At 44.1% G+C, this 13,349-nt stretch overlaps 1 protein-coding gene across 1 annotated transcript in view; it reads right to left on the bottom strand.

The window, feature by feature from the left end:
• The window catches only part of LOC124775809 (transforming growth factor-beta-induced protein ig-h3), a 311,145-nt gene that overhangs the window by 18,598 nt on the left and 279,198 nt on the right, over nucleotides 1-13,349 (bottom strand). Inside the window, exon 3 of the mRNA XM_047250640.1 lies at nucleotides 11,698-12,003. Within this exon, the coding sequence (XP_047106596.1) occupies nucleotides 11,698-12,003 (306 nt within the window). The remainder of the gene's footprint in view (nucleotides 1-11,697; nucleotides 12,004-13,349) is intronic.

The following is a 13,349-nucleotide window of genomic DNA, read 5'->3' as shown; positions in this document are numbered from 1 at the left end:
CAACAGAATCCTTGGAAGGAAGTGTCCCAGGGAAGGAGAACTGTCTGCAGTTGGGAGGTGGGGCCAATATCCCCACTGGGAGGGAAGCCAACAATCCCAAAGTGGTTGTGGAGGGAACAGCAAGAGTTTTTCTTTTTTTTTTTTTTTTTTTTGGTTTTCCGGGCGCACAACGTCAATGGTCATTAGCGCCCTGACTACTCTAAGAATGCACCGCGAGGCACAAGTTGACAACAACAACTAAAAGGGAAAACACAATAAAAGACAGACTGACAGGCGTAAGATTAAAACAACATCATCAAATGTCCTTAGCGAGGTTCGTCAAATTGATAAAACAAAGAACACGAGCAGCTGCTCGTGGGTCATCCGCTAAAATGGCATCTAAACTATTAGGCAGGTTAAGATCGAGGCGCAGTGTGGTAAGATCTGGACAGGACATTAAAATATGTCTAACCGTCAGCAAGTGCCCACATGGGCAGAACGGCGCCGGCGCAGCCGTCAGCAGATGGCGATGGCTGAACCGGCAGTGTCCAATTCTTAACCTTGCTAAAACGACCTCCTCCCGCCGAGAAGGGCGTGAGGAGGACGTCCAAGCCACGGGAAGAGGTTTTAAGGCCCGAAGCTTGTTGTCGGTAAGTGCAGCCCAGTCGGCATGCCACAACGACACAACGCGCCGACAAATGACCCTGCTAAAATCGGACGAAGGGACACAACAAGAAGCTGTCCGAGGCTGGAGGACCGCAGCCTTGGCCGCGGCATCTGCAGCTTCGTTCCCAGGGATACCGACATGGCCAGGAACCCACATAAAGCTAACCGGCGTACCGACGTCCACCAGCTGCTGAAGAGAGCGTTGGATCCGGTGTACGAAAGGGTGAACCGGGTACGGATCACTGAGGCTCTGGATGGCGCTCAGGGAATCTGAGCAGATGACATAAGCAGAATGTCGGTGGCGGCAAATGTAAAGAACAGCCTGGTAGAGGGCAAAGAGCTCAGCTGTGAAGACCGAACAATGGCCATGGAGCCGGTATTGGAAACTTTGTGCCCCGACAATAAAGGAACACCCGACCCCGTCATTGGTCTTAGAGCCATCTGTATAAATGAAAGTCATGTTGTTGAACTTCGAACGAAGTTCCAAAAAACGGGAGTGGTAGACCGAACCGGGGGTGACCTCTTTTGGGAGCGAGCTGAGGTCGAGGTGAACGCGGACCTGAGCCTGGAGCCAAGGAGGCGTGCGGCTTTCGCCCACTCGAAAGGATGCAGGGAGTGAAATATTAAGGTGTTGAAGGAGGCGACGAAAGCGAACTCCAGGGGGCAGCAAGGCAGAGACATACAACCCGTATTGAAGGTCAAGAGAGTCGTCAAAAAAGGAACGATAAGATGGATGGTCGGGCATTGACAGTAGCCGACAGGCATACCGGCAAAGCAGTATATCGCGCCGGTAGGTGAGTGGCAATTCGCCAGCGTCAGCATGAAGACTCTCGACGGGACTGGTATAAAATGCTCCGATCGCAAGTCGTAAACCCCGATGTTGTATGGAGTTGAGGCGGCGTAAGATGGATGGCCGTGCAGAGGAGTATACGAAGCTCCCATAATCCAGCTTGGAGCGGACGATCGACCGATATAGACGAAGTAGGACGGTTCGATCCGCTCCCCACGACAGACCACTGAGAACACGGAGGACATTTAAAGAACGGGTACAACGGGCGGCCAAATATGACACATGTGGAGACCAGCTAAGTTTCCTGTCAAATGTAAGGCCTAAAAATTTGGTTGTCTCCACGATTGGGAGAGCAACGGGACCGAGTCTTAAGGACGGTGGGAGAAACTCCTTGTATCGCCAGAAGTTAATACAGACCGTCTTCTCGGCAGAAAAACGGAAGCCATTGGCGACACTCCAGGAGTAAAGACGGTCAAGAGAACGCTGAAGACAGCGCTCCAGGACACGTGTACACTGCGCGCTGCAATAGATGGTAAAATCGTCCACGAAAAGGGAGCCTGATACATCAGCTGGGAGGCAATCCATTATTGGATTGATCGCGATGGCGAAGAGAGCGACGCTCAAAACTGAGCCCTGTGGCACCCCATTCTCCTGGCGAAAGGTGTCGGACAGGACAGAACCCACACGTACCCTGAACTGTCGATCCATTAAAAAGGAACGAATAAAAAGAGGGAGGCGACCGCGAAGGCCCCATGTATGCATGGTGCGGAGGATGCCCGCCTTCCAACAGGTGTCGTAAGCCTTCTCCAAATCAAAGAACACAGCCGCGGTCGGGCGCTTCCGCAAGAAGTTATTCATAATGAAGGTCGACAAGGTAACCAAATGGTCAACAGCAGAGCGGCGCCTACGAAATCCACATTGTACATTGGTAAGTAGGCGTCGAGACTCGAGCAGCCAAACCAATCGAGAGTTAACCATTCGCTCCATCACTTTACAGACACAGCTGGTAAGCGAGATAGGTCGATAACTGGAAGGCAAGTGCTTGTCCTTCCCCGGCTTAGGAATCGGGACAACAATAGACTCGCGCCAGCATGCGGGAACATGTCCCTCAATCCAGATGCGATTGTATGTACGAAGAAGAAAACCTTTACCCGCAGGAGAAAGGTTCTTCAGCATCTGAATATGAATAGAATCTGGCCCTGGAGCAGAGGACCGTGATCGGCCAAGTGCGTTTTCGAGTTCCCGCATGGTGAATGGGGCATTATAACTTTCACAATTCGAGGAGCGGAAGGTAAGTGGCCTAGCCTCCTCTGCCTGTTTGCGGGGGAGGAAGGCAGGGTGGTAATGAGCGGAGCTCGAAACCTCTGCGAAAAAGCGGCCGAAGGCATTGGAGACAGCCTCAGGGGCCACAAGGACGTCATTCGCGACCTTCAAGCCAGAAACTGGTGAGTGGACCTTAGTGCCAGATAGCCGGCGCAGGCTACCCCAGACAACAGAAGAAGGAGTAAAACTGTTGAAGGTGCTTGTGAAAGCAGCCCAGCTGGCTTTCTTGCTTTCTTTGATAATACGACGACACTGAGCACGTAATCGTTTATAATTGATACAATTCGCCACTGTAGGGTGGCGTTTAAAAGTGCGTAAAGCACGTCGACGAGCACGTAAAGCGGCTCTACATGCTGCGGTCCACCAGGGGACCGGTACGCGACGTGGAGAAGAAGGAGGGTGAGGGATGGAATATTCAGCAGCAGCGAGAATGACTTCCGTGAGGTGTGCGACCTGACGATCGCAGCTTGTAAAGGTTTGATCCTGAAAGGTCGCCCTGGAACAGCAAGAGGAAAGCCCCCCCCAACCATCAGGGAGGGGGGGGGGGGGGGGGCAGACAAAATTGAGCAGCCCTGTGGACCCACTGTATGAGGTGTAATGAGTGGTAACACCAACACTAAAGGGAGTGACATCATTGTAGCTGTAGCATATGACACTGTCATACATGCTGGGTGCAACTACTCATCCTTCTTCCTAGCCTCTTGACATGTTAGTTTGACCACAGTCATTTTCTTCTCTTTCTGGAAAATGGCGCAATTTGGTGAGCGGGAAGAATGGTGCTTTTCACAGTTAACACAAGATAGGGAGAGGGGCACAAGTGGCATTTGCATGCAGTGCTTACCCACAATTTAAACAGATGGAGCTAATGTTGCAGCACAAAGACATGTGCCTGAATTTCAAACATCTGGAAGACCACATGGGGGGGGGGGGGGGGGGGGGGGGACGCATATGGTTTCACCTCGCATCAGTATACCATCATCTTGACCTTTTCAGGCAATGAATCACCCTCAAAGGCCAAGACTAAGGCACCAGTAGCAACTCTGTTGTCCTCTGACTGCCCATGGACATGACAGACAATGCCATCACTCCAGGTTGACATGTAGCTCATGGCCACATTGCAAGAGCAGGTTTCTGTGAAAAATGATGCCCTGAACTGTATTTAGACTATTATGGGGAGTGACAGTCGCCAGTAGGTCACCCGACTTCTTACAAGTGAGCAGCACTCTTGACTGGGCAGGGGTTCCTTTTTTGATAAAAATTAACCCACTTTTCATTTTAGGAATGGCTGCAACTTCCTCAAACTTGTCTCCTATGTTCTCCACTAATAATAAGGGCTTTGTGGTGAAGAAGGAATCCTCATCAGCCCTTGTGTAAACCAAGTATTGCAGGGAATATTTCTCTGTGTGCTACTTAGCTCATGCTCCCCTCACATCATAGCCAGGGAATGGAACATTGCATGGTTTATCTATCTGCATCAAATGAAGACTTTCCTTCCATAGAGACTGTTGGGGCCATATGACCACCAGCAGGAGATAACTTCATCCACTTCATCTGTGGCTCATTCGCCATGGTGCTACCCACTCCAAACGGGGGCTCGTTCCATGGGCGCCACCCAGTGTCAGCAAGGGCTACCTGGCCAGTAATCCATTGCTCAGAGTCCCCATGCCACAATCATGATGAGCACATACTACATGGCATACACGGGAAGTTTTCAGCTCAGGTATCAACTGCATGATCCCTACATGGTCAGGGGGGCCACCACCATGCAGGTACTTTATGACCGCCCCCACAACGGCATGGCTAAATTGGGTGTCCTTCCCTGCATGTTCTGCACTTTTGGAGAATTTTGAAAATTGGTGGTAGGTCAAACCCAACAACAGGCCCATCCATTTACTGAATGAAAGGTTGTAGAAAACACTGGGCATGGAAACTTTAGTCCCAGATCATAAGGCATGTCCAACCAGTGTCTACACCAAGAAAACCATCTAATGGAGAGGCAGAGGAGGAAAGGGATAGTGGAAGTATAAGCTTGCATCATGGAAAGGAAGTAATGCTGAAAAGACTGGGGCCCTGTGGTAGCCAAGGATATTCTCACGGAAGATTTAGCAGCAATGTTTTTTTCCCAGTGGAAAACAACAGTCTTTAAGCAGGGCACAGGATAGATTTATGAATGGATTTTTAAATTTAGTATATTATAATATTTCAATAATTGTACATATTTTAAATATATATCTGTTTATTTGCATATAAAAACTATAGATTCCACCAGTAGTAGATTTATTCATAGATAGGATAGTGGTAGTATTTAACATCTCTGTGTATATTTTATTGCCAAACACTTCAACATGTATTTCACATAATTACCACAAGAGTAACATCAAACATTATGGCTGAAAGACAGATTCTAGAGTGGACACTACATATTATCCTGATTAGAAGCTTCTGCACAACAAATGCTTTCCCCTCAATCATGAGTTATCCCCAGAAAATCTTGTCTTAAGACATTATTGAAAGAAAATTGGGAAAGTTAAGTCAACTTCCAGACATTTTCAGCCTCCACAATCTTATATTACCCATCATCCAAAAGCTGCAGGGTGTAGATATTTAAGAATATATGTAATATGCGACTTCCCGTTCAGATTCTTATCAGTATGAATACCTAAAAATTTAGAAAACTCTGTTACACTTATTTACCTCCATGCATTCTTTGTGATTATGTGGTCAGATCACCTACAATATTGAATTGTATATACTGTAAATACATAAAGCTGCAACCTGTCACTTTTTTGAATAGGTAATGCATCAAAGCATGTTCCATCTTCGTGTCACAGAGCCAGCAACCAGCAATATGCAAAAAAGTTATTTAACTTCCAGAAAACCATCAGAGGATGAACCTGAAAAGGTCTGAAAACCATTTCATGGAATAATAAATACCTATTCAAAAAAGTGACTGGTTGCAGTTTTATGTATTTACGTTCAGTTAACAGTCGTCTGTAATGGGTAAGCTTAATCTGCATGTAGTGTATCTTATCTAAATGCAGTGACAGTCCTTTTTGCAGAGAACCAATTATTAAATTTCAAGAAATTTTTATATTTTGAAGAGACACTTCATCAGTCTTTATTTATTACTTGTATTATCAGCAAAGGGAGTTATTCCTACTTTTTGGATACATGATAGAAGAAAGCAAGTGACAGTGCCCCACTGCAGATTTAATGAAGGTCTCAGCAAGTGGAGAAGGTGGCTAGACAAACTATAGACAGTGTTCATCACAGGCAAGGTTATCATCAGGTGTGCCCCAGGAAAGTGTGACAGAACCACTCTTGTTCTCTATACATAAATAATCTGATGGACAGAGTGAGCAGTAGCCTGCAACTGTTTGCTGATGATGCTGCTGTGCAGGGGAAAGTGTCTTTGTTGTGTGACTACAGGAGGATATAAAATGACATACAGAATTTTTCTTTACTGTGGTGAATGGCAGTTTGCTCTACACATAGAAAACTGTAAACTAATGAAGATAAGTACGAAAAACAATCCTGTAATGTTTAAGTACAATATTGGTGGTATACTGTTGGCACTCATTCATTCTCTCGGCTTCTTAGGGATGTGACGACCTCTTAACACACTTACTACTTGCCTCCAGTTCTTGCTGTTATGTGCTGTTTCCTACTACCAAGGGTTGGCTGGCTGGCTTAACTAGTTCTTCATTTATCTTCAAGCCAAGGTTTGTGTCAATTGGTCAAATGCTGGCACAAAGACTTTTCTGTCACTTTATTTTCAAAGACATAAATGGTGGTCATCCTCTATTGCTCAAGCTCCATGCTTCCACTCTATATAGCAGTACTGGCCTGATGACTGTTTTAGAGTTTCAGCTTGGTTTTCCTGGTCAAGAGTTTGGAGGACAGAAGCTTTTGGAGAGAAAAGTAAGCTTTATTTCCATTCTATAGTCTAGTTTGGTATTTGAATTATCTTCTAATGCAGTCATTTATGTGTACAGCAAGCTATTTGAAGTTGGGAGTGTTCTTGAAAGTGTAATTCTGTATGTGAAGATCATCATGGTTTCCTGTTGTACGATCCTACATGTTTCCTTTGCTTCACTAATTTTTAAATCTATTTTCATGTGGTTTCATTTAGTTTCTTTAACAGCATTTCAGTTTCACCAGTGTTATTTCCTATTAAAATTATGTCATCTGCATAGGCCAATATATTTGGTTGTTTATCTGTGATGTTTTCATTTGTTGCTCATTTGGTTTCTCTCATTAATTTTTTTTTATGACAGTTGAAGGTCAGTGGAGACAGAGCACCACCTTGCTTCAGTCCAGTTTTGTTCTCAAAACAGTCCGATGAAGGTTTGCAGTATGTCACCCTGCTCACTGGCTTCTCCATACATATTCTGACCAGGCTGATGAGTTTCTGAAACCTCTATGTCTATTTACAAGATCACTTGCCAATCTCATTTCAACTGCTTCCATAGTAGCACTATCCCAATAGCTGGAAGTTTGTGCTACATTCTCTGTTTTGCTATATTCTATAGGATGACTGGTGCCAAGAAAATGTTTTGCAACAGCAAATCTGCTCAGCTCTTTTAAGTGTCTGTGATTCTTATGCTCTGTACACCACATGATCTGACCAATGTATGACATGCCACACCTGCAAAGGCATGTGACAGACACCTGCCTTACACAAACCAAAAATCACCCTTAATAGAACCAAAGAGCACCATAATCTTAGGTGGAGGCCAGAGACCACATTTCCCATGCATATTTTCACAAAATATAACCAATCTTGTTGGAAACAATTTCTGCTTGCGGCAGAAAGGCTGCAGATCTTGGTGCCAACTCTATTATCATGAGTCATCCTGTGCACTATTGGTGAATAGTGCAACATATGTACGATTTGTTTTTCACTACATCTGTACTGATGAAAGGTGACTCAACTGTGAACATTGAACACACTGGGAGAAATACAGGTAATTGCTGCTGTTGCTGTACACCCATACTTTTTCAGTGATGGACTCTTTATGCAGACATGCTGTCTATTTTTTCTGAAAACCATTTTGGTAGTCCTTTAATATGTCCTCAATATAGGAGAGTGAGTCTTTGCAATATTGTACAAGAGAGTTCTTTGTACACTGTGACTAGTACGGATAATCCACTAATTCCTACAGTTCCGTTTATCTCCTTTACTGTGTATAGAGACAACGACTGATTTCTTCCATTCACCAGCACTTTTTCATCTTGCCAAATTTTAAGAATAGGATGAAACATTTCCTCATTAACTTTATTATTGCATATTTCAGTAATTTCACTGGTATTCTTTCACTTCTAGCCACTTTGTGGTTTTTCAGTTTCTTCTGACTGCTGGTTACTACTTTGTATATTGGGTCATTTGCAAGAAGTTCAGCTATAGTAGGGCAAGTTTTCCTTAGGTTGTTTTCTGGTTCAAGGCAGTCCAATAAGTTATAAAAATATTCTTTCCAGGTCTGTGATCCAACCATAATGTTTCCACTGATTTAAAGAGCTGCTGCCTGCAGTTGACATCCTTTCCTGGTATTATTTACAATGCCATATACATTGTGGATGTTGCTTTCTTTCTGGTTGTTCTCAGATCTGTGGTGTGCTTAAGGTACAGCTTTTTTTATTTCCTTTTCGTAAGGTCCTTGTTTCTGTATGCATCCTGACACAATTATAGTAATTAAATATGTATGTGTAACACTGCAAAGAAAATGAAATGAAACGAGTAGTAGGGAAGGTGAATCTTAGACTTTGGTTTATTGGGAGGATTTTATGAAAGAGTAGTTTATGTGTAAAGGAGATCAAATATAGAACACATGTGAGACCCATTCTTGACTACTGGTAGAGTATTTTGGTTCCAACCAGGTCGAATTAAAACAAGGCACTGTAACAGTTCGGAGGCATGCTGCTGAATTTGTTACTGGCAAGTCTGATCAATGTACAACTGTTAATGAAGCATCTCCACCACTCAAATGGAAATCATTGGAGGGAGATGACGTGATTTTGACGAAACGCCATTGAGAAAATTTTGGGAATTGGCAGACTGCAAAAACGATTCTACTGCCACCAATGTACGTTATTCATAAGATCCGTTAAGACATGGTAAGAATAATTACGACTTGTACAGGAGCATATAGACAATCTTTTTCCTCACTTCATTTACAAGTGGAACACGACAGGAAACTAGTGGCAGTGGTACAAGGTACCCACAACGAATACTGCTTGCTGGCTTGTAGAGTATGTATGTAGATGTAGACGATTTATATGTAACAAGAGCAACAACAGGCCCACTATTGGTCTCTGTGGTACACCTGCAATGATATTCCCTTTTGTGAAGGAACTGTTTCATTGTGAACACTTCCTGAGTGTCTTAATGCAACAATCTGCATCGTTTTATAGTTGCAGTCACAAACGATGGCAGTCGAGTTATGCTTGTCCTGCACACCTACGTCATGTGTTCTCCGACAGTGTTCTGAGCGTTCTGCTATGAATGCTGTATGCAGTACGACCATGTAACGTGATCACAGCGAGTTATTTGGTGAATTTTTGTTCCATTTGTTGCGAGTTGTCATGGCTGTTGGTGGTGGTAAGTGACAGATTCTACACATGCAAGCGAGAAACGTAATCTGCGGGATACACGCCTTCATCAAGCATTCTTGTGAGTTTGGTACAATTCTAAGTTACATGTGTAACCAGTCAATTATAACTGGGACATTTCCTGACTGGCTAAAATATGCAGATGTTAAGTCTCTATTCAAGAAAGGGGATAAAGAGATACCATCAAGGTACAGACCGATTTCACTTTTTGCAGCATTCTCAAAAATTTTGGAAAAGTAATGTACAGGCAGCTTCTCAACCACCTGACCACAAATAAAATATTATCAAGAACACAGTTTGAATTTCTGAAGGGTTCTGATATCGAGAAGGCTATTTACACCTACAGTGAAAATGTAATTAATTCATTAAATAACAAATTACAAATGGTTCAAATGGCTCTGAGCACTATGAGACTCAACTGCTGAGGTCATTAGTCCCCTAGAACTTAGAACTAGTTAAACCTAACTAACCTAAGGACATCACAAACATCCATGCCCGAGGCAGGATTCGAACCTGCGACCGTAGCGGTCTTGCGGTTCCAGACTGCAGCACCTTTAACAGCACGGCCACTTCGGCCGGCAACAAATTACAAGCAGCAGGTATTTTCTGTGATTTGTCAAAGGCATTCGATTGTTTGAATCACAACATCCTTTTAAATAAATTAGAATTCTATGGCGTCATGGGCAGTGCTGTAAAATGGTTCAAGTCATACCTCACGAACAGGAAAAAAATGGTGTCAGTGCAAGGAACTAGGGAATTAAGTCATCAGTCATCATCAGAATGGGAAGAAATTACATGTGGTGTGCCACAAGGATCCATCTTAGGGCCATTGCTTTTTTTGTGTACATTAATGATCTCTCATCGGTTACACTGACAGAAGCAGAGTTCGTTTTGTTTGCAGATGACACAAGTATTGCAATAAATAGTATGTCGAGTGTAGTTCTAGAAAGATCTGCTAATGATATTTTCATGGATATTAATAAACGGTTTAAAGCCAACTCACTGACATTAAACTTCGAAAAGACTCACTATATGCAATTCAGAACCTGTAAGAGGTTTCCACCCAGCATATTCATAAAGTATAAAGAAGAGCAGATAGAAGTTGTTGACAGTCTTAAATTCCTGGGGTTACAACTTGATGATAAATTCAGTTGGGAGGAGCACACCACAGAACTGCAGAAACGCCATAACAAATCTGTATTTGCAATTCGAGTATTAGCAGACATAGGCGACATAAAAATGAAAAAGCTTGCGTACTTTCATTCCATAATGTCATATGGTATAATATTTTGGGGTAACTCTTCAAGTCAAACAAAAGTTTTCAGAGTCCAAAAGCGTGTAATACGTATTATTTGTGGAGTAAATTCACGGACGTCCTGTAGAAACCTCTTCAGAGAACTGGGTATACTAACTACTGCCTCTCAGTATATTTACTCCTTGATGAAATTTGTCCTAAATAATATATCTTTTTCCAACAAATAGATCAGTTAATACATACAATACCAGGAACAAAAATGATCTGCACAAGGACTTAAAAGCACTTACTTTAGTTCAAAAAGGGGTCCACTACTCAGGACCACTCACGTTCAATAATTTGCCAGCAAACATAAAAAATTTAGTTAGAAATAAAGATCAGTTTAAAAGGAGCCTGTAAGACTTACTAGTGGTCAACTCCTCCTAATCCATTGACGAATTTTTTAATAGAAATAAAGGATGTATTGTATATACTCATACTATTAGTATTGTTATTTCAGCTTAAAAAAATGACTTGTTCCACATCCACGAGGATCTCCTCATCACGGATCTATGGAACGAAAAACTAATCTAATCTCAAAGCACGTGTATGCGTGTACCGCAGCTGTCACTTCGTACCGCCAGCAATGCCATCTCTGTACTTTTTCTCTATCTGCACAAACCGCTATCGTTCGTGGATCTGAGTATAGTTGAATATGAAAATCAGTTACAACAGGATTTCACATACATCTGTAGGAGAATACTGCAAACTGCACAATAAAACGCTTTAGATAAAGCACCTACTGCAACCTACATGTAGGTTGCAGTAGGTACTGGGAGATGATGAAACTTGTACAGGATAGGGTAGCATGGAGAGCTGCATCAAACCAGTCTCAGGACTGAAGGCCACAACAACAACAGATAAAGCACAGAATATACCAGTTGGCAATATTCCCTTGCTTAAAGTCTGTAGAATCTGCTTCGTGAACTGAAAAACAGAATATTCTACGGAGGAAGCTTTTTGAAATCCAAACCGAAATTAACGAAGAATCTGATTTTGAGAGACGTGTGATTTGGTTCTCGCGCACTGCACTTACCGTCCTTGAGCAGCTGGGAGACGTTGGAGCGCGAGAGGAAGTCCCTGAAGACGCGGACGCCGCTCTTGAGGAATGAGAGCACGTGGCTGACGTTCTCGAGGAAGGTGGAGTTGGCGTCGTGGCCGGGCGCCGGCGCAGTGGGGGCTGCTGGGGGCGCCGTCACCTTGACGAGCGACTGCGCGGCGGGCGGCGCCGCCTCCGCCTCCAGGTCCTCCGGGAACAGGTAGCCGTCCACCACCACCAGAATCCCGCCGGGCACGTCCACGCGCTCCAGCACCACTCGCGCGCCGTTTGCGTACTGCGTGCCTGTGTACAATTACTTTACATTAATCCTACTCCATAGGTCCCGTCCGGAAGGGGTTCTGGGATATCGAAACTAATCAAAGATGTACTTTTCATCCATATCCAATGGAACGAAATGACCTACCGCTATGGAAGATTGTCGTCTTACAGCCCTAATGTTAATTATAGAGGAAGATAGCGAACAAAGCTCTTTAATTCATATGTATGTGGTGTATTTTCCGGACATGGCCACAGAAATAGACATCCTCCCTCCTCCCTCCCCCCCCCCCCCCCCACACACACACACACTCTAAAAAGCCAAAGGAACTGGTACACCTGCCTAATATCGTGTAGGGGCCCCCACACGCACGCAGAAGTGCCGCAACACGACGTGGCCTGAACTCAACAACGTCTGAAGTAGTGCAGGAGGGAGTCGACACCATAAATTCGAAAGAGTACGAGGGGATGGAGTTCTCTCCTGAACAGCACGTTGCAAGGCATCCCAGATATGCTCCATAATGTTCTCTAGATTGTCGCACAGATGACAAAATGGTAGATATCGAAATAGATGACAGAGGGATAGAAAAACAATTAAAATCGCTCAAAAGAGGAAAGGCCGCTGGACCTGATGGGATATCACTTTGATTTTACACAGAGTACGCGAAGGAACTAGCCCCCTTCTTGCAGCGGTGTACCGTCTCTAGAAGAGCGTAGCGTTCCAAAGGATTGGAAAAGGGCACAGGTCATCCCCGCTTTCAAGAAGGGACGTCGAACAGATGTGCAAAACTATAGACCTATATCTCTAACGTCGATCAATTGAATTTTGGAACACACTATGTTCGAGTATGACGACTTCTGGAGACTAGAAAGCTACCCTGTAGGAATCAGCATGGGTTTCGAAAAAGACGATCGTGTAAAACCCAGCTCGCGCTATTCGTCCACGAGACTCAGAGGGCCATAGACACGGGTTCCCAGGTAGATGCCGTGTTTCTTGACTTCCGCAAGGCGTTCGATACAGTTCCCCCTCAGTCGTTTAATGAATAAAGTACGAGCATATGGACTATCAGACCAATTGTGTGATTGGATTGAAGAGTTCCTAGATAACAGAACGCAGCATGTCATTCTCAATGGAGAAGTCTTCCGAAGTAAGAGTAATTTCAGGTGTGCCGCAGGGGAGTGTAGTAGGACCGTTGCTATTCACAATATACATAAATGACCATGTGGATAACATCGGAAGTTCACTGAGGCTTTTTGCGGATGATGCTGTAGTTTCAATGTAGACAAGTGCAATGTGCTGCGAATACATAGAAACAAAGATCCTTTATCACTTAGCAACAATATAGCAGGTCAGCAACTGAAAGCAGTTAATT

Source organism: Schistocerca piceifrons, chromosome 2, assembly GCF_021461385.2.
Source record: "Schistocerca piceifrons isolate TAMUIC-IGC-003096 chromosome 2, iqSchPice1.1, whole genome shotgun sequence".
Lineage (NCBI taxonomy): Eukaryota > Metazoa > Arthropoda > Insecta > Orthoptera > Acrididae > Schistocerca > Schistocerca piceifrons.
Note: the sequence above shows the minus strand (reverse complement) of the source record. Positions and strands in the feature narration are given on the sequence as shown.